Here is an 18,285-nt window from a genome sequence, read left to right on the forward strand (position 1 = left end):
GAAATACCAGGATGCAGCGTTGCAGACTCGCAGAGAGCGCCAAGAACGGGTGGGGAAGATTAAAAGGAGGGCGGGGCCACGGCGTTCATGTGCGCGAACAATGCACTGGCTCATGTTTGTGATTACCAAAGCGCCTTCTCTCTGTTTTATCCAATTTATTTTATAACAAGTATTCCTTAGTTTAACATCCATACATCGTTTTAGTATACAAATATATATTTATTTTTTTAAAAAGTTAGCGAGAGAGAAGTCCGGCCCGACCCGACCGGAACGTAAATGATTGACATTTTGGGCCCCACCCGGCCCGAAATTCGGTCGGGTCGGGTCTGGTTCGGGCTCAAGATCTAGGCTCTACTGTAGAGGGAGCTACTTTACATTTAAATATCAATCCATTCCCTGGATTGATATTGCGATAAAGATGCTGCTGCACTACAATATTTTTTTTGTCATTTTCTTTAATATTTACTTGAATATTTTTATTGATGGGTCGTTGTGACTAAAATACAGTGACTGTTATTACTGATTTTGCACAGGAGTTCAGATGTTGCACTGTGTGAAAGGCTGCTACTGTGTGTAAAAAAAGAGAAAGCCCTGGTCTCATTCAAAGCATGAATTAAATGCTGTGATCTGTTTTTTTAATATATATGTATCTGAAAGTATACTATTTTCATTTGACTTCAACCAGGAGTGACACAAGAGCCAATAAAAATTTGTTTAATCTCTGACCGCTTGCGTTGCCTCATGATTCACGAAAAATATGCTTTGCTTTAGAATTTTAATGCATCCTAGGCTTTAATGCATCGCGATGCATTGCCGAATCGAATCGGATCGAATCGAATCGTGGCCCTCCGAATCGTAATCGAATCGAATCGTGAGGGCAGTGCCAATGCACATCTCTAATATTTATACATTTTTGGGAGCAAATGAGTTAATAATGGTAGGGTCAATTCTGTCCCTACAACACATTGGAAGACAGTGTAAATGACCTATACAACTGAACATATTTTAAAATGCAAATAAGGTTGCTTGACAGTTGGTGGGGACAATTTGCGCATCCCGAAAAGTTGGTAGTGTTATGTTATGTCTCTACGGTCCCTATGCAAACCTATATGCTTATGAGACTAATCTGACCCCATAAACCTACGCCCCTGCCCTGATAGTTGAACTGTTTGACATTAGAAGAGTGTTCAAGCCCTTTTTGTCCCCCGTGAAGGTCCGTATCTCTTGACGTAATTGCGCACGCGCTGTGGACAACATTGCAGTGGCACATTCCCCGCTTTGCATCGCACCCTCCTCCTTGATAGCAAACGTTCAGTTGCAAGCCAGTTCGGAACTCCCTCATTGTCATAACGCTTATATACGTACACATATTCTCACTAGTGTTTTATGAGGAGCAGCAACCAGACGCCAAAACTCAATTAAATCCCCGTAAGTATCGATTTATATGTGAACCCTCATTGTGTGAAACGAGGGCCGCTCCATGGTAGCTAACTCAGTTTGTCAACAGCATCAGTGCATGTGGCTACTCGACAGACATTACCTTGCAGTTTTCACATATGCATTGTATATTCAAAATATCAGAGGTTTTCGTTTGCATGCCTAAAATGAAGAATAGAGAGAGGTTGTAGCGTTAGCATAGCATATTAGCTTACCATAAGAGTTGCATGTCAGGGAGTTAAGTGTTTCATGGTTGATATTTCCGGTTCCTTCCACGGTTTTATCTTGAATTAACTGACCTAATGGCACGGGTGTACTGTTTAAATTGCCCGCAAACAAGGGCACCATTTTGGTTCATGCTTTATTGAAAAATGGTATGTATTTGCGGCTCTTATGCCAAGGGATGCAGACTATCGATTCTCATCGATTCATGCAGATAATTCAGCAATGTTACTGCGTTTCTTTGGATAAAATAAATCATTTTAAGTTCTTCATGAGTAATGAATCCCAACCAGGGTGTAGGGAGGAATCATGAACATTTATTTAGCAAACTGGTGGTAAGTGTAAGTTTCAGAATGTTTTTTTTTAAAGTAAAATACATCAATAATTTAGTGGCCTGTGTTTCTGTGGCAAATGTGATGTTGTTCTAGCCTGCCTAACATACATGTTTAGTGCTTACTAAGGACAAGTGATAAAACAAAGGAATTTCACGTTTTCTGCTAATATACTAAATGCAACATGCACGGACAACCCTACTACAAGTCCCAATTCATCTGAGTTAAAATGCTTAAATACAATGATTTGTTTTGAAGAAATTTGGTGACCATGGCACTCCCTCAGGGACCCACGCGAGGCCCTTGAAGCGCACATTATTTTTCTTTAACTTAAAAGAATTAAATAATTACCGAGCAAAGACGGCAAAGAACGACCTACACGCCCATTGCAATTTGTTCAATGTCTTAATATTTCAAAGACCGTAACATGCAAGATAAAAGGATCCTAGAGATATGCCCTGATTTTAGTGTTAACAGTACAGAAAGTACCCGTGCTGTCCCTCAGCTAGTATATTTTTATTCTAAGGAGGAGTCCTTATCTATCGGGCGGCCTGCTAAAGCTTGAGAATCCTTGCTCATGTGCATACATATTCAAAACCATATATTTTGCGTCTACAAATAGGGTACAGTTGATGCTCACTCCATTGCCATGGCAACAGAAGACAAGAAGCCAGAGACTGACACAAAGCCTCCGGTGGCGACAACAACATCCACTCAGAATAAGGTTGGTCAAGCTTCAATGCAATGAAGAAAAATAAGCAGACTCCATTGTTTTCTTGCTAATTGCCAATTATCTTGTCTTTGATTTATAGTCAACTCCCTCCAAGCCCAATTACGGATTGAAGTTTACGCTAGCAGGCCACACTAAAGCTGTGTCCTCTGTCAAGTTCAGTCCTAGTGGAGAGTGGCTGGCCAGCTCCTGTAAGTTCTTCAGACATATTTTATAAAATTAAATTGTTGCTGGTCCATTAACCGAAGCTTTATCAAATTAAATTGTTGCTGGTCCATTAACCGAAGCTTGGCTTTGGAACTCGTGATCCAAGCATCCCTAGGCACGACATTTCTGTGACGATTTTTATTCCTGGCTGGCACAAGCTCAATTATGTGGTCTCGCATTCATGTACCGTATTGGCCCGAATATAAGACGGTGTTTTTTGCATTGAAATAAGTCTGAAAAAGTGGGAGTCGTCTTATATTCGGGGTCTAGACATTATACCCATTCATGACGCTAGATGGATCCAAATATCATTGAAGTGAATGCTGAACTTGAGGAGTAATGTTCTGTCATGACAGATGTCATCTACTCTCAAGTTTAACCAGTTTGCATTATTTTGTTGCAATGTTTTTCCTTATTCAGATTTGTTTCAAGACTACAGTTGCAGTTAACCTCATTTTGACGGTTAATGCAGTTATTGCAATTTTGTTGTTTTATCACAATAGATTGTTTTATTTACATTTCAAAAACCAGAAGCCATTCATTTACGAATGTGATTGCACTTTAGTTTACATATTTAAATGTTCAGACATTAAGATTTGAATGAGGCAAAATAACATGCTTTTTCTCTCAAATATATTGTTATAATCATTTGTTTCAGATGTACTGTAATTATTTTCTGTATAAAAATGAATTTGGTGTTCAAAGTCTTTTTTTCAAACTTGAGTCTTGAAAAAGAGGGGGTTGTCCTATAATCAGGGCCGTCTTATATTCGGGTCAATACAGTACTTCAATGGGTGAAGCTTTGTTGCATAGACGTTACCACAAATTACACTAACTGAGATGAGACATGGTGTCTAGGTTATCGAAATGTTGTACAAATGTCTCCCTAATTGTACAGAATTTGTTGCGGGGATGTCTCTCAGACCAAAACTTTCATTAAGTTCTCTTGAATTTATGGTGATTCCATGGCAACCTGACTAATCCCCAGAAAACATCACAACAGTTGCAGAGTGCTGACTTTAGAAGGCAACTTTTCTCCTAGCCAATGAAATACCTAAGCTTTTTATTCTTTTAGAAAGGGCTTATGCTTATGTTTATTATTTTCAAAATTATCTACCTTGAATCCCTTTTTACACTAGCGCTAGCTGTGAAATGGTCCCACGGCAAAGCGCAAGACGTCCTCAAAAGGAAGGAGCCGCCTTAAGGATGACCTAACCACGGTCAAGAGCGGCGATTCTGGGATGCAGATTTACTGCAGCCACAAGCATGAATGTGTTCATTTTTCATTGTTGCACAAGAAAGCCATGACTTCTCATTTGAAGGACGAAGGGGAGATTAGAACAAATGTGTAAAGGGCACTAGTTTTGTCTAAAACGTGGATGGTTTAATGACCTCTGTAAACTACAGTTCCACAATAAAGCGCTAAAGTCCGAGTGTTCTGGAGCTCGTGAAACATTGTATGAAAAATGTATTTATCAAGGCTTCATCTGCTGTGACTTGTGTGTATCCTTCCGCCAAAACAGCAAAATAACGCGATGCCAGAACCTCTGCTATTGAACGTAAAGTTTGCCACTCTGAAAGAGCAAGTTTCTGTTATGGCAAATTCACTCACCCTTTGTTGTTCTGGCCATCATGGCCACGAATGCGCTATGCCGCTGGAAATCAGACACCCCTTTTAATTTTCTTCAATTCCTTTCTCATTGCAGCTGCAGATAAACTCATCAAAATCTGGGGCGCTTATGACGGCAAGTTTGAGAAAACCATATCAGGACACAAACTTGTAAGTGGAACATCATTAACATGAATAGAAACGGGGTCCTTAATTTACTTAAAGGTTAAGTTAAAGTAGATAACATTACATAAATTACATAGCGCTTTCACAACAGCCACAACGGTACCAAAGCTTTTTACAGAACACACACACACACACACACAAAAAAAACAATGCAACCATCAGCTAACCCACAAAATGTTCCTGTATGTTCCCATATCACCTTTGATGCTTGACACAGTTACAGTTTGTTTGAAGTCTCCTTTAAGCAATGGATAAAAAATGTCAAGATCACGGTGTGCATGATGGCACTCACTTCTGCGAACAAGCAGTTTGAAAGTAAACAAGCAACTACTGTGTGCTAATTAGGGGTGCACGATATCCATGTTTTGAAACCGACACCGATATTGATAACTTCCTGCTCCTCAAGGCTGATACGGGATATGATACCCGATAATATATATAGAAATTTAAAATTTATATTAAACTGAGTTTTTGAACACCTGTAGGTCAAAACACTAGTGGTGGATTCAGCATAAATTTGCCTTTGACCTCCCCACAATTTTCATGTTGGCATGAACAAAACAAAGACGAGTTTTGACTTCAAATAAAGTGCCCATATTTATTTTTTCTGAGGCTGTCAAATGATTAAAATTTTTTTAATCGAGTTAATTGCAGCTTAAAAATTAATTAATCATAATTAATCGCAATTCAAACCAACTATAAAATATGCCATATTTTTCTCTGAATTATTGTTGGAATGGAAAGATAAGACACAAGATGGATATATACATTTAACATACGGTACATACAGTGCCTTGCAAAAGTATTCGGCCCCCTTGAATCTTGCAACCTTTCGCCACATTTCAGGCTTCAAACATAAAGATATGAAATTTAATTTTTTTGTCAAGAATCAACAACAAGTGGGACACAATCGTGAAGTGGAACAACATTTATTGGATAATTTAAACTTTTTTAACAAATAAAAAACTGAAAAGTGGGGCGTGCAATATTATTCGGCCCCTTTACTTTCAGTGCAGCAAACTCACTCCAGAAGTTCAGTGAGGATCCTAAATGACCGATGATGATAAATAGAATCCACCTGTGTGTAATCAAGTCTCCGTATAAATGCACATGCTCTGTGATAGTCTCAGGGTTCTGTTTAAAGTGCAGAGAGCATTATGAAAACCAAGGAACACACCAGGCAGGTCCGAGATACTGTTGTGGAGAAGTTTAAAGCCGGATTTGGATACAAAAAGATTTCCCAAGCTTTAAACATCTCAAGGAGCACTGTGCAAGCCATCATATTGAAATGGAAGGAGCATCAGACCACTGCAAATCTACCAAGAACCGGCCGTCTTTCCAAACTTTCTTCTCAAACAAGGAGAAAACTGATCAGAGATGCAGCCAAGAGGCCCATGATCACTCTGGATGAACTGCAGAGATCTACAGCTGAGGTGGGAGAGTCTGTCCATAGGACACCAATCAGTCGTACACTGCACAAATCTGGCCTTTATGGAAGAGTGGCAAGAAGAAAGCCATTTCTCAAAGATATCCATAAAAAGTCTCGTTTAAAGTTTGCCACAAGCCACCTGGGAGACACACCAAACATGTGGAAGAAGGTGCTCTGGTCGGATGAAACCAAAATTGAACTTTTTGGCCACAATGCAAAACGATATGTTTGGCGTAAAAGCAACACAGCTCATCACCCTGAACACACCATCCCCACTGTCAAACATGGTGGTGGCAGCATCATGGTTTGGGCCTGCTTTTTTTCAGCAGGGACAGGGAAGATGGTTAAAATTGACGGGAAGATGGATGCAGCCAAATACAGGAACATTCTGGAAGAAAACATGTTGGTATCTGCACAAGACCTGAGACTGGGACGGAGATTTATCTTCCAACAGGACAATGATCCAAAACATAAAGCCAAATCTACAATGGAATGGTTCAAAAATAAACGTATCCAGGTGTTAGAATGGCCAAGTCAAAGTACAGACCTGAATCCAATCGAGAATCTGTGGAAAGAGCTGAAGACTGCTGTTCACAAACTGTTCACTCTCCATCCAACCTCACTGAGCTCGAGCTGTTTTGCAAGGAAGAATGGGCAAGAATGTCAGTCTCTCGATGTGCAAAACTGATAGAAACATACCCCAAGCGACTTGCAGCTGTAATTGGAGCAAAAGGTGGCGCTACAAAGTATTAACGCAAGGGGGCCGAATAATATTGCACGCCCCACTTTTCAGTTTTTTATTTGTTAAAAAAGTTTAAATTATCCAATAAATTTTGTTCCACTTCACGATTGTGTCCCACTTGTTGTTGATTCTTGACAAAAAAATTACAATTTTATATCTTTATGTTTGAACCCTGAAATGTGGCGAAAGGTTGCAAGGTTCAAGGGGGCCGAATACTTTTGCAAGGCACTGTAAGTACTGTATTTGTTTATTATAACAATAAATCAACAAGATGGCATTAATATTATTAACATTCTGTTAAAGCGATCCATGGATAGAAAGACTTGTAGTTCTTAAAAAATAAATGTTAGTACAAGTTATAGAAATTTTATATTGAAACTCCTCTTAATGTTTTCGTTTGAATAAAATTTGTAAAATTTTCAATCAAAAAATAAACTAGTAGCCCGCCATTGTTGATGTCAATAATTACACATTGCTCATGGGTGCTGAAGCCCATAAAATCAGTCACACCCAAGCGCCAGCAGAGGGCGACAGAACTCCAAAAAACACAAGTAACAAGTAGATATTGCACTGCGCTGTCATTTTAATCTGTTTGAGCGGGGCATGTGTGTTAATTGCGTCAAATATTTTAACGTGATTAATTAGAAAAATTAATTACCGCCCGTTAACGCGATAATTTTGACAGCCCTAATTTTTTCAAATAAATATAATTTGAGTCAATCACAATCAATCAGTCAGTCAATATCATTGACAATGTGTTCCCCTGAACAGTGAGTGCTGAACTAAAACTTAAACCCAACAGGTTTGTCAGGAGATAAAACATTTGGTGTAACAGGAGAGGAGGCTTTTGCGGTCTTAGTCATTGAAACAACTTTAACCTGGCAATTATAGGACAACAAGCTTATCGATAACCAAAAGGCCTCTCAAGAACTTGTAAACATTTCATTTGACTTAACTAAATTACCAGCTGCCTACGTTCACGTCACATTTTCCGTGACCCCACAGGGCATATCTGATGTGGCTTGGTCCTCGGACTCCAACCTTCTGGTGTCTGCGTCTGATGATAAGACCTTGAAGATCTGGGATGTCAGCTCGGTAAATTCTGAACTCTCTTTTCTGTGGGTAGTGACCTTGCAAAAAGTTTGTTAGCGAATACACCTGGATAAACACCTTTTTTTCACCTTTAGTTGTCTTCCTCAATACTGTGAAGAAGACGTTATTTATGTTTTGCTTTTAATGGTTGTCATGGGTTTGTGTCCTGCTGGTTACGCTTTTTTTTTTTTTGGATCAATGACCACAATTTCTCGCAGCTGATCTGAAATATTGAGCCAATAATAATGAAGCATTGAAATGAACCACATTCACATGTTTATTCTAAACTCGGACAAACAGTTGAATAGTGTTACTTTATGAAGCAGAAATTGTATTGCTGTTAAATATTTTGGCATTGTGTCAGGACAACCTCTAAAATGATTTGTGAAACTGCTTGTGTTCGACAGCAGTCAATTCTGATAGTTTGAGTGTGTTAAGATAATGTTTTATTCGTGGGGCTTGATATTGCTGAATCATCTTTTAATGACATTTCTGAATCAGTGTGTGCGCATGCATGTGAACAAGCAAGTATGGGTGGTTCAATTTTCTGGATTGACCTACACTAATTCTCCTTCTGTGTTTTCAGGGAAAATGCTTAAAGACCTTGAAAGGTCACAGCAACTACGTGTTCTGCTGCAACTTCAACCCGCAATCCAATCTTATTGTGTCGGGATCAGTGAGTACACATGCTTTTTATAAACCGCCAGGAATGGAGTGATTTGTTCTCACCGCACTTTTTTCTTGTTTTCACCTTGTTCCTAGTTTGACGAGAGTGTGCGAATATGGGACGTGAAGACTGGAAAGTGTTTGAAAACACTTCCCGCTCATTCAGACCCCGTCTCTGCTGTAAGAAAGTTTGCTCTTGCATTGTAGTCAAGCTCAAAAAGTGATATGATCGGATTTAATCTTTATGAATCATCTGTATCTCTGCTGTTAGGTCCATTTCAACAGAGATGGCTCTCTGATTGTGTCCAGCAGCTATGATGGACTTTGGTAAGAATTAACCAAATAGTAATGTTGTTGTGTGGGGAAAAGAATTTGATCAAATTTGGGCATAAGGTTAGGTCACTAACTTTTTTCTCCCTTTGTCTCTAGCCGAATTTGGGACACAGCATCTGGGCAGTGCTTAAAAACACTCATAGGTGAGGTGATACATTGGTGTTTATGTTTATATTGAATAAAAAAACAAAATGTCTTAATTGCCCCAAATGTTGACATGTGTTGTTTATTTTAGATGACGACAACCCTCCGGTGTCGTTTGTCAAGTTTTCTCCCAATGGGAAATACATCCTGGCTGCGACGCTGGATAAGTGAGTTCGAACTAGACTTTCATTCAGAACTGATATATGCTGGAAAACACTTAGGTGACTTGAAGTTCCGCTCTGAGACTCCCAATTTGCCCAAATTTCATGTCCGATATGCATGTGTGATACATCATTGGAAAGCTTAAAATCTCAATTTTCTGGGGGAAGAAAAGGGAAAGGAGGGCATTAAAAAAAATTCAAACAGGAAAACCCTAACTGGAGATGAAAGCATGCGAAAGCAGAATTAAAGACGCCACTATTTTAACGAGATATTATCGTGTACTTACCTCGTTTCGATCCAAAAACTCCATGTAGCATGTATCGCCGAGTGTCAAGACACAGATGTGAATGGCCACAGCCGGATTTTGGGGGGATTTTATGTGTTAACCATGGTCATATAACAAGGGTCGCGATGCAGAAATCGCAGACATGAAGGAGTTTTTTTTTTTTCTTTGTTTCGATCAATTATTTATCATCTAAAATGTTGGGGGAAATGGGACAGTAATAAAAAAAATACAATTGAGCGATAGTTATGAGGTAGATATCCGTGACTTTTTTTACAGGCGCCAATTTTTTCATGGCAACTTAATTTGTTTAAAAGTTTAAAATATGCTAGTGAATAATTTTTTAAAGTCGTTTTTTTAAGCTAAATATTAGATATCAATTAATGATTCTGAGCTAAAAATGACAGACATTTCAAATAATAAACACGATTACTTACTCTTTTTATGGCTAGGTTGAAACAAAAGCGGTTGCGCGACGTCTGTAAACAGAGGTTTCCAGGGTAAAACGGAGTAAGGCTAAAGTTAAAAATAGTTTGGGGACTTAATGCGCCATGAAGCTGCTATGGCAGCATATAGACATATTGTTCTATCAAACGCAACAGTTCTTTTGGCTTAAAATACAGTTTATTTTTAGGAGGCGTTCAAGAGCAGAAATGGCTTTATCAGCCTTGTCCGTGTTTTCCGCCATATTTTTTGCAAAATGTCACCTGACTAGGCAGTCTCTAAAATCGCTCAAACCATGCTCAGCTCAAGTTCTGAATGTCAATCAAACACCATTACCGCCATGTTGTTTTGTGTTCACACCAACCTTAAACCTGCCAAAAATTTGCTTCAGTTATTTTTTTCATAGGAGTGGCACGGCAAAACTAAAAGCCATAATTTTAGGTTTTATTATGTTATAGTAAACAGGCCGGTAAAAACTGTCAGAAAAATGTAAAGCATCACAATGTAACTTTTCTCCTCTAATTTAATTAGTGCCGGTGAAAACGATATAGACCCCCTCAAGATACAAAAGAGGTGTCTTTCAACTGGTTGTCAGTTGACATATCACAAATGTTATGAAAATATTTTATAAAGGTTGAAAAGTTACCTAGTGTTGCTTTAAGGACACGCCTTCCTATTTACTTTGGTTTATTGTGTTATGTTTCGTGTTCCTAATGGTTTAATGTCCGTAGTCCATAACAGTCCAGTTAATTTTACTGTGTTTTGTGCATATTAAGGATTACTGGGGAAAATTGGTGGTAGGAGATACAGATAAAAGCAAGTATAAAAAATAATCATAACTAGATATTTCCCAACACAATGTTATTGGATCACAAAATGTAACAAAAAGAAATTTGCAACAAGAAATTAAATGCATAATAAATGCTACTTCAGTCTAACGTTACATTGGCCAGTCGGGTGGCCATCGAATTTATGGGCGGGCGTGGCCACCCCCTGGTGGTGCCATTGGTCCGCCAAACAGAACAACTTCCGATTCACGTAACATAAAAATAATGACGTTTTTTCCTCCTAATATTACTTCAATAATATTGCGCCAAAATTAGTTATTTGTTGATACAGACCTTACGTCGCCAAAGTGAAACCAAACAACTTCCAGTTCAGGTGATGTAAAAATAAGCAACATACAGGGGTTTGGCCTTTAACTGAAGGCACAAAACATATTTGAATGTCGCCGGTCACAAGGCCACACGCGATTACATCGACTTTGTGTGGGAACCCATCGCTCGACCAGAAAATATGAGGCCTGTCTGAGTCTGAATACAGCATGAGTCTTCCTCATCGCTGTTTCTGTTATGGCCAGCAGAGGGCAACATATACACGTAAATATGCATGCTTTTGTCATGTCCAGGCAGATTGTGTTGTTACTTTTTTTCTAAAGTGTCATTTGCATTTTGCTTCTCAGCACACTGAAGCTGTGGGACTATAGCAAAGGAAAGGTAAGCTTTTCTCCAGAAGACATTCTGTTGGCTAACTTTTCGTCTCAATCAGAGTTATCGCTAAATTGTTCATCCCTGTCGCTCTAAATTTGCAGTGCTTGAAAACGTACACGGGCCATAAAAATGAGAAGTACTGCGTATTTGCCAACTTCTCCGTCACTGGTGGAAAGGTCAGTTGAAAGATGACATCGAAGGCATGCTTGTAAACTTCTTTTTTTTAACTTGAGACTTAATGCGATCTGTCACAGTGGATCGTATCGGGCTCTGAGGACAACATGGTGTATATCTGGAACCTGCAGACAAAGGAGATCGTGCAGAAACTGCAGGGCCACACAGGTACTGCTAAGAAATGCAGCAACACTTTAGGTTAAACATGGGTATTCAAACGTTTTGCATAGGGGGCCAGATTTGGTGTGGTAAAAATGTGTGTGTGGGGGGGGGCGACCTTGGCTGACATCCTTTACGTAGAACAATATATTTAAGCAAATTTTTAGCAAGCCATTCTGTGCGTCACATTTGCTTTATTATTTTTTCAAATTAATAATGTCAACAATCTCGCAACTAGCCTTTGTGGCGTTCTCTTTCGACTCTCGGGCTCTTGCGAAATACTACTGTGAAATTAAACTAGCTTCAAGTTGCTTCAATTTCTCGCAACGTATCTTCCCTGTAATCTTGTCGTACATGTCAGCGTGTCTTGTTTGGTAATATCGCCTCACATTGAACTCTTTAAAAACAGTGACGTTCTCTTTGCAAATGAGGCGGACACAGTTGTTGCGTATTTTAGTGAAGAAATAGTCCAATTTCCACCTATCCTTGAAGCGTCAGCCGTCGCAGTCAACTTTCTTTTTTTGTTGATTGTCGCCATTTTAGAAAATCGGGAGTAAAGGGTCACACGGGGTAATGTTGCTTAGAGTGCTGTTGCCTTTTAGTGGGTAAATGAGGAGCAGCGTTTAGTGTGTAAGCTACTTCATATGCTGGTAGCAGTACTGCTGACCAATTTATTAAGTCTGTGTGCAGGCCAGACGTTAATGATTTTAGGACAGAGGCTGGGGACCGGATGAAATGTGACCACGGGCCGCATTTGGCCCCTGGGCCGAAGTTTGGACATGTCTGCTTGAGAAGGATTTCAAAATTTATTGTTTTAGATGAGTGCAATGTGTCCACAATCACAATTAATGTAAATGGAGTAGGAATACCGTATTTCCACACTATAAGGGGCATCGGAGTATAAGGCGCACCTTCAATGAATGGCCTATTTTAAGACTATTTTCATATATAGGGTATATTATATATTATTATTATTATATTGTTGTTGAAATAAAAGGCGCAGTAGTGGTAGTGGTTGAGGTTGCGTTATACATACACTAGATGGTGCTGCACTAAAGGGAATGTTATGCCATGGTTAGCCAATACTGATGCAGATACATTGCTGGCCAAAAGTATTGGCACCCCTGCATTTTTTGTCTGATGAAGTTCAATTTCTCCCCAAAAATGATTGCAATTACAAATCCTTTGGTAGAAATATCTTCATTTATTTTGCTTGCTATGAAAAACACAAAAGCGAATGGGGGGAAAAAAAAAAAAAAATCACAAAACTCCAAAAATGGGCCGGACAAAAGTATTGGCACCCTCAGCCTAATACTTGGTAGCACAACCTTTAGACGAAATAACTGCGAACAACCGCTTCCGGTATACATCATTGGGTTTCTTAAAATGCTCTGCTTGAATTTTAGACCATTCATCTTTGGCCAACTGCTTCAGGTCTCTGAGATTTGAAGGCTGCCTTCTCCAAACTGCCATTTTCAGATCTCTCCACAGGTGTTCTATGGGATCCAGGTCTGGACTCATTGCTGGCCACTTTAGAAGTCTCCAGTGCTTTCTCTCAAACCATTTTCTACTGCTTTTTGAAGTGTGTTTAGGGTCATTGTCCTGCTGGAAGATCCGTTACCTCCGAGGGAGACCCAGCTTTCTTACTCTAGGCCCTACATTGTTCTGCAAAATTTGTTGGTAGTCTTCAGACTTCATAATGTCATGCACACAGTCAAGCAGTCCAGTGCCAGAAATAGCAAAGCAACCCCAAAACATCAGGGAACCTCCGCCATGTTTGAGTGTGGGAACTGTGTTCTTTTCTTTGAAGGCCTCGTTTTTTTCCCAAAAAGCTCTACTTTTGTGTCATCTGACCAGAGAACATTCTTCCAAAATGTTTTTGGCTTTCTCGGTTAAGTTTTAGCAAACTCCAGCCTGGCTTTTTTATGTCTCTGAGTCAGAATTGGGGTCTTGTTTAAATCCAAACTGTTTTGTACACTCCCAACAGCATGTAATAAATACACTTTCTTCCTTCACAGTTTAGTCGGTCAATGGGCTTATTTTACAAGGATACTCATAGACAATTTGGTTTCCAGCTGCTGGGGAACATATGCAACTTTTTTTTGGAACACCCTATATATTATCAGACTTGGAACAATTAAGGAACTATGCGTAAATAATACACTTCACCGGTCCTTGGCATACATCTAATGGTGTTTGATAAACCTCTTCTTCTGTCAGCTTTACAGGTGGAGTTTGTTGGCGTCCTGCCCTGGGCCGTCCCGTCGCCGGTCTTGGCCCCCGGGATTTTCGGCCGGGGCTTGTCTGGTTGCGTCTGGCTGTGCGGGGGTCCCGTCGGGCGCGCGCTGGTGTCGTGGGCGGGTGGGGGGGCCGCGCGGGTGCCGGTCCGGGGCCGCGGCCCTTCCCCGGCCGGCTGGGGTGGGGTGGGGTGGAGTTGGGGTGGGGGCCGGGGGGTGCATGCGGCAGCCATGGTTCCCTCCCAGGTCCGCCCGGCCGGAGCCGCGTCTCCCTGTACCGGGTGCCGGGGAGGTGCCCTCTGGTGTCATGCCGCGCGCCCCTCCTGGCCCGGGGGTGGGTTGTGGGGGGCGCGCTTCCGTCCCCTTGGTCTGCTTCCGGCCCTGTCCGCCTCCCTGGGCCGCGGCGGCCGCTGCTGCCCCCCGGCCGGCGGGGTCGTTGGCGGGGCCTCTTGGGGCCCGCGGGGCCTTGGGTGAGGCTTGCTGTCCCTTGCCGGTGGGGTGGACGTCCCCTGGTCGCCGGCGCTTGGTGTGGCGCCTGCTCGGAGTGCGGGGTGGGTGCTCGGTGGGTGGGGGGGGGGGGGGGGGGCGGTCGCGGAGGCGCCATGGGTGGTCTGGGGCGGAGATTGATCGGGGCCCTGACGCCTCTTCTGCCCTGCGGCCGGTGGTTCTGGTGGACGGGGCCACGCCCGCGGGAGCCTGCCTCTTAACTCACGCACTTCTCACTTCGGCACTGTAAATATTTTTCACCTTGGCACTTACATGCTCATACATTTCTCCGGGGAGAGTTGGGACGGGGCTTTACAGTCCCGGCCCGGCTCCCCCCTGTTTTTAATGCACCACACACCAAGGTTGTGGGATGGTTGGGACCTGTTGGGGGTGGGGGTACCTCACGGCTGCCTCCTCACCACAGGCCCCGCCATCTCTGCACCTTTTTTAAATGCACCACACATCATACTCCACAGGAGAGCTCTGGCAAAGGGCGGTGGGACGGGCGGCTGGGCAGAAGCTCCATGCTGCGGTCCCACTGCCCCAAGCCAAGCTCTCCTATTTTAATGCATACATTGCACTACCCTCCCCTCACACCCCCATCACGGTGCTGGGTGATGGCTGCCAGTCGGGAACCTGGCAGCCACAGTAATAGGGTGGTAGGTGGGTCCCACACTTTTTTATATGGCGTGGCTCCTGGGGTGTGGCCTCCCCTCTGCCTCGGCTGCCGGCCGCGGGAGTAGGTTGGGGGGTCGGGTCTCCGATCTTGCATCGCCCCGTGGCAGTTCCTGGGCGTTCTCCTGCCTCCGCCTTCCCCTCTCTTCTCTGGCTGGGCATCCGCCCTGCGCTCCGTCGCGGGTCGCTGACTGGGCGCCGGTGTATCAGCGGGGTGTCGCCTGCACCGGCGGGGGACCCTGCCTTGCCTGGGGCTTGGTGGGCCGCTGGGGGTCCCGTGGCGTGCCGTGCCGGTTGGGGGGCTGTGGCTCGTGGCCCGGGTGGGCGGGCGGGGGTGGGTGTAGGCGTGGGGTTGGTGATGCGTCCCCTCCTGCCATCCCTGAGGGCCGGTTGATGGGTGCGCGGGTGGCCCGGGGGACCACCCTGGGTCCCGGGGGGGGGACGATGGCTCCTTTGCTGGGCTGCGGGAGGAGGGATGGGCTGCGCATGGCCCCCCGCCCCCGCGCCCGCCCTCCCTCCCTCCCTCCCCGGGCTGGCTGGGTGGGGGCTGTGGCCCTGGGTTGGCGCCCGCGCGGCTTCTCCGCCCGTCTGCGTGGCTGTCGCGCGCCCGGTGGGGCCTGCGTGCTGCTGGATGTGGTGGGGCATTCTCGGGTCGGGGGTCCCGGTGCCGGGATTGGCGATGCGGCGGCGTAGGGTTGGTCGCCAACGGGCTTACTCATAAGAGATTCACACGATTACTGGGTTCTAGATCACAGAACTGATTTGTGTACACTCTACCCCTTTCAATCACTTATCTTATAGGCTTATAGACACCCCCACCCCCATTCTCCTCTTTCACTGGCCAATAGGCCCCCACATGGTGTAAACCGGAAATACATCTCGCTGACGATAGCACCAGCATATTAGTAACTAGTTTAGATGTTCAATGTATTTCTAGTTGTTGTTTGTGTATGTGTTTCTTTTCCTTCTTCTCTTGTATTTCTTTTCTTCTGTCCCCCCATAATCCCTTCCTGTTCGCTGCTTTGTCATAATAAAAAGGTATTTTGAATGATCACAATGGGAGTATGTCAGACTCTCAATGTGAAACATTAAAACTGTTCAGAATCTGGGCACTTAGACTTCCATTCTCTGTGTCAAACAGCTGAACAGGACAGGTTTAAAAAAAAAAAAAAAAAAAAAAAAAAAAAAAAAAAAAAAAAAGAATTGGGGTCTTCCTGGGTATCCTACCATAGAGTCTCTTTTCGTTCAGACGCCGATGGATCGTACGGGTTGATACTGTTGTACCCTCGGACTGCAGGACAGCTTAAACTTGTTTGGATGTTAGTCGAGGTTCTTTATCCACCATCCGCACAATATTTTGTTGAAATCTCTCGTCAATTTGTCCTTTCTGTCCACATCTACTGAGGTTAGCCACAGTGCCATTGGCTTTGCTTTTATTGATGACACTGCGAATGGTAGACACAGGAACTTTTGGGTCTTTGGAGATGGAGTTGTAGCCTTGAGATTGCCCATGCTTCCTCGATTTTGCTTCTAAAGTCCTCAGACAGTTCTTTGGTCTTCTTTTTCTCCATGCTCAATTCGGTTTACACAAGGACACAGTTGACTCAACTTTAAACCATTTTAACTGGCTGCAAGTGTGATTTAGTTATTGCCACCACCTGTTATGTGCCACAGGTAAGTAACAGGTGCTGTTAATTACACAAATTAGAGAAGAATCACATAATTTTTCAAAGGGTGCCAGTACTTTTATCCGGCCCATTTTTGGAATTTTGTGTAAAATGGTAATGATTTAATTTTTTTCCATTTTCTTTTGTGTTTTTTCATCGCAAAATAATTAAATGAAGATATTACTACCAAAGCATTTGTAATTGCAATCATTTTCTGGGAGAAATTGAGCATTATCTGCGGGGGTGGCAATACTTTTGGCCTACAGTGTATGAGGCGCATCAGATTATAAGGTGCACTGTCTGCTTTTGAGAAAATTGAAGGCTTTTAGGTGTGCTGTATAGTGTGAAAAATACGGTAATTTAAAGACAGACACTGAAAAAAATAGCTGTCTTAAAATGTTTTTTCCCCCCTTTCTTTTCAAAATTCCAGATGTGGTCATTTCCACCGCCTGCCACCCGACAGAGAACATCATCGCATCTGCCGCACTAGAAAATGACAAAACCATCAAGCTTTGGAAGAGTGATTGCTAAAGCCTGACAATACGTATTTCTTTTTAACAATGTTTTATATATATATATGAAAAAAGGACTTTCTTTTCCCCCTGCCAGTGAGCTTTTGGATGCAGAGTTTACAGGGAATAAACTCCAGCAATGATGCGAAACTGAAACATCGGCTAAAAATTCTGTTTAGCAGTGTGTTCTGCACGACAACCATATTACATCTGTTCCACGTGGTTTTGTGTCATTCCGCCTTACTGCACATTTTGTTCTTGAAATGGAATTGTTTAACAAACTTTATCATGACACCATTTTTTAGTGTGTCAGTAGAATTGGACAGAACTTTTATTGTGGATGGCAACACATTTCATGACAACTCACTTATGGTCTGAACAAAAAAAAAAAAAAAAAACCTAAAGGTTATTAGTTTTTTTGCCATTATTATGTCTGTTATTGTTGAGTGATGTCAGGTTTAATTTTCTAATAAAGAAAAGAACCCATGCGTTGCATTATTGGACTTTTTGGATGAAGTGGTAAATAATATGTATGCACAGCATGGGTATTAATGAATGCTGATGACAGATGTCATTAAGTGTCCCAACTTTTCCGGATGACACAAAATGACATCTGTCATAAGCATTCATTAATGCTCATGGTTGTGTCATGTCATAATTATGATGGTCTTAAGACAGTCTTATGACGCTGCTGTCAAAAAAAGTGTTACCTATTAACCAAAATAAATCAACAAATAAGCCGCAAGATTCAAAATGAGGGAAAAAAGGAGCGGCTTATAGTTGGAAAATTACGCTACATATGATTAGTATTTATTCTGGCGCTTTCAAGATTGAACACATAAATTTAACTTCTGTTTTGTAGGCCGA

At 42.3% G+C, this 18,285-nt stretch overlaps 1 protein-coding gene across 2 annotated transcripts; it reads left to right on the forward strand.

Moving 5' to 3' along the window:
- The first annotated feature begins 1,207 nt into the window (after positions 1-1,207).
- Positions 1,208-17,906, forward strand: wdr5 (WD repeat domain 5). 2 transcript variants are annotated; one of them, XM_057819901.1, is made up of 14 exons: positions 1,208-1,428; positions 2,614-2,715; positions 2,804-2,912; positions 4,635-4,708; positions 7,900-7,989; positions 8,573-8,662; positions 8,749-8,832; positions 8,924-8,979; positions 9,082-9,128; positions 9,221-9,296; positions 11,481-11,514; positions 11,610-11,684; positions 11,763-11,850; positions 17,337-17,903. In XM_057819901.1, exons 2-14 carry the CDS (start codon positions 2,641-2,643, stop codon positions 17,435-17,437), a joined length of 999 nt encoding a protein of 332 aa, XP_057675884.1. In that variant the 5' UTR covers positions 1,208-1,428; positions 2,614-2,640; the 3' UTR covers positions 17,438-17,903. The 2 variants fall into 2 exon arrangements, with proteins under 2 accessions (XP_057675884.1, XP_057675885.1); XM_057819902.1 differs by lacking the exon at positions 1,208-1,428 and having other exon boundaries at positions 2,620-2,715; positions 17,337-17,906.
- The last annotated feature ends 379 nt before the right edge of the window (positions 17,907-18,285 follow it).

This window comes from Corythoichthys intestinalis, chromosome 17 (genome assembly GCF_030265065.1).
Source record: "Corythoichthys intestinalis isolate RoL2023-P3 chromosome 17, ASM3026506v1, whole genome shotgun sequence".
Classification (NCBI taxonomy): domain Eukaryota; kingdom Metazoa; phylum Chordata; class Actinopteri; order Syngnathiformes; family Syngnathidae; genus Corythoichthys; species Corythoichthys intestinalis.

Coding starts and splice junctions, on each gene's coding strand:
- wdr5 (XM_057819901.1), top strand. CDS start 2,641: ATGGCAACAGAAGACAAGAAGCCAGAGACTGACACAAAGCCTCCGGTG. Junction 8,663..8,748: donor ATCTTATTGTGTCGGGATCA/GTGAGTACACAT, acceptor CCTTGTTCCTAG/TTTGACGAGAGTGTGCGAAT. Junction 11,685..11,762: donor TCTCCGTCACTGGTGGAAAG/GTCAGTTGAAAG, acceptor GATCTGTCACAG/TGGATCGTATCGGGCTCTGA.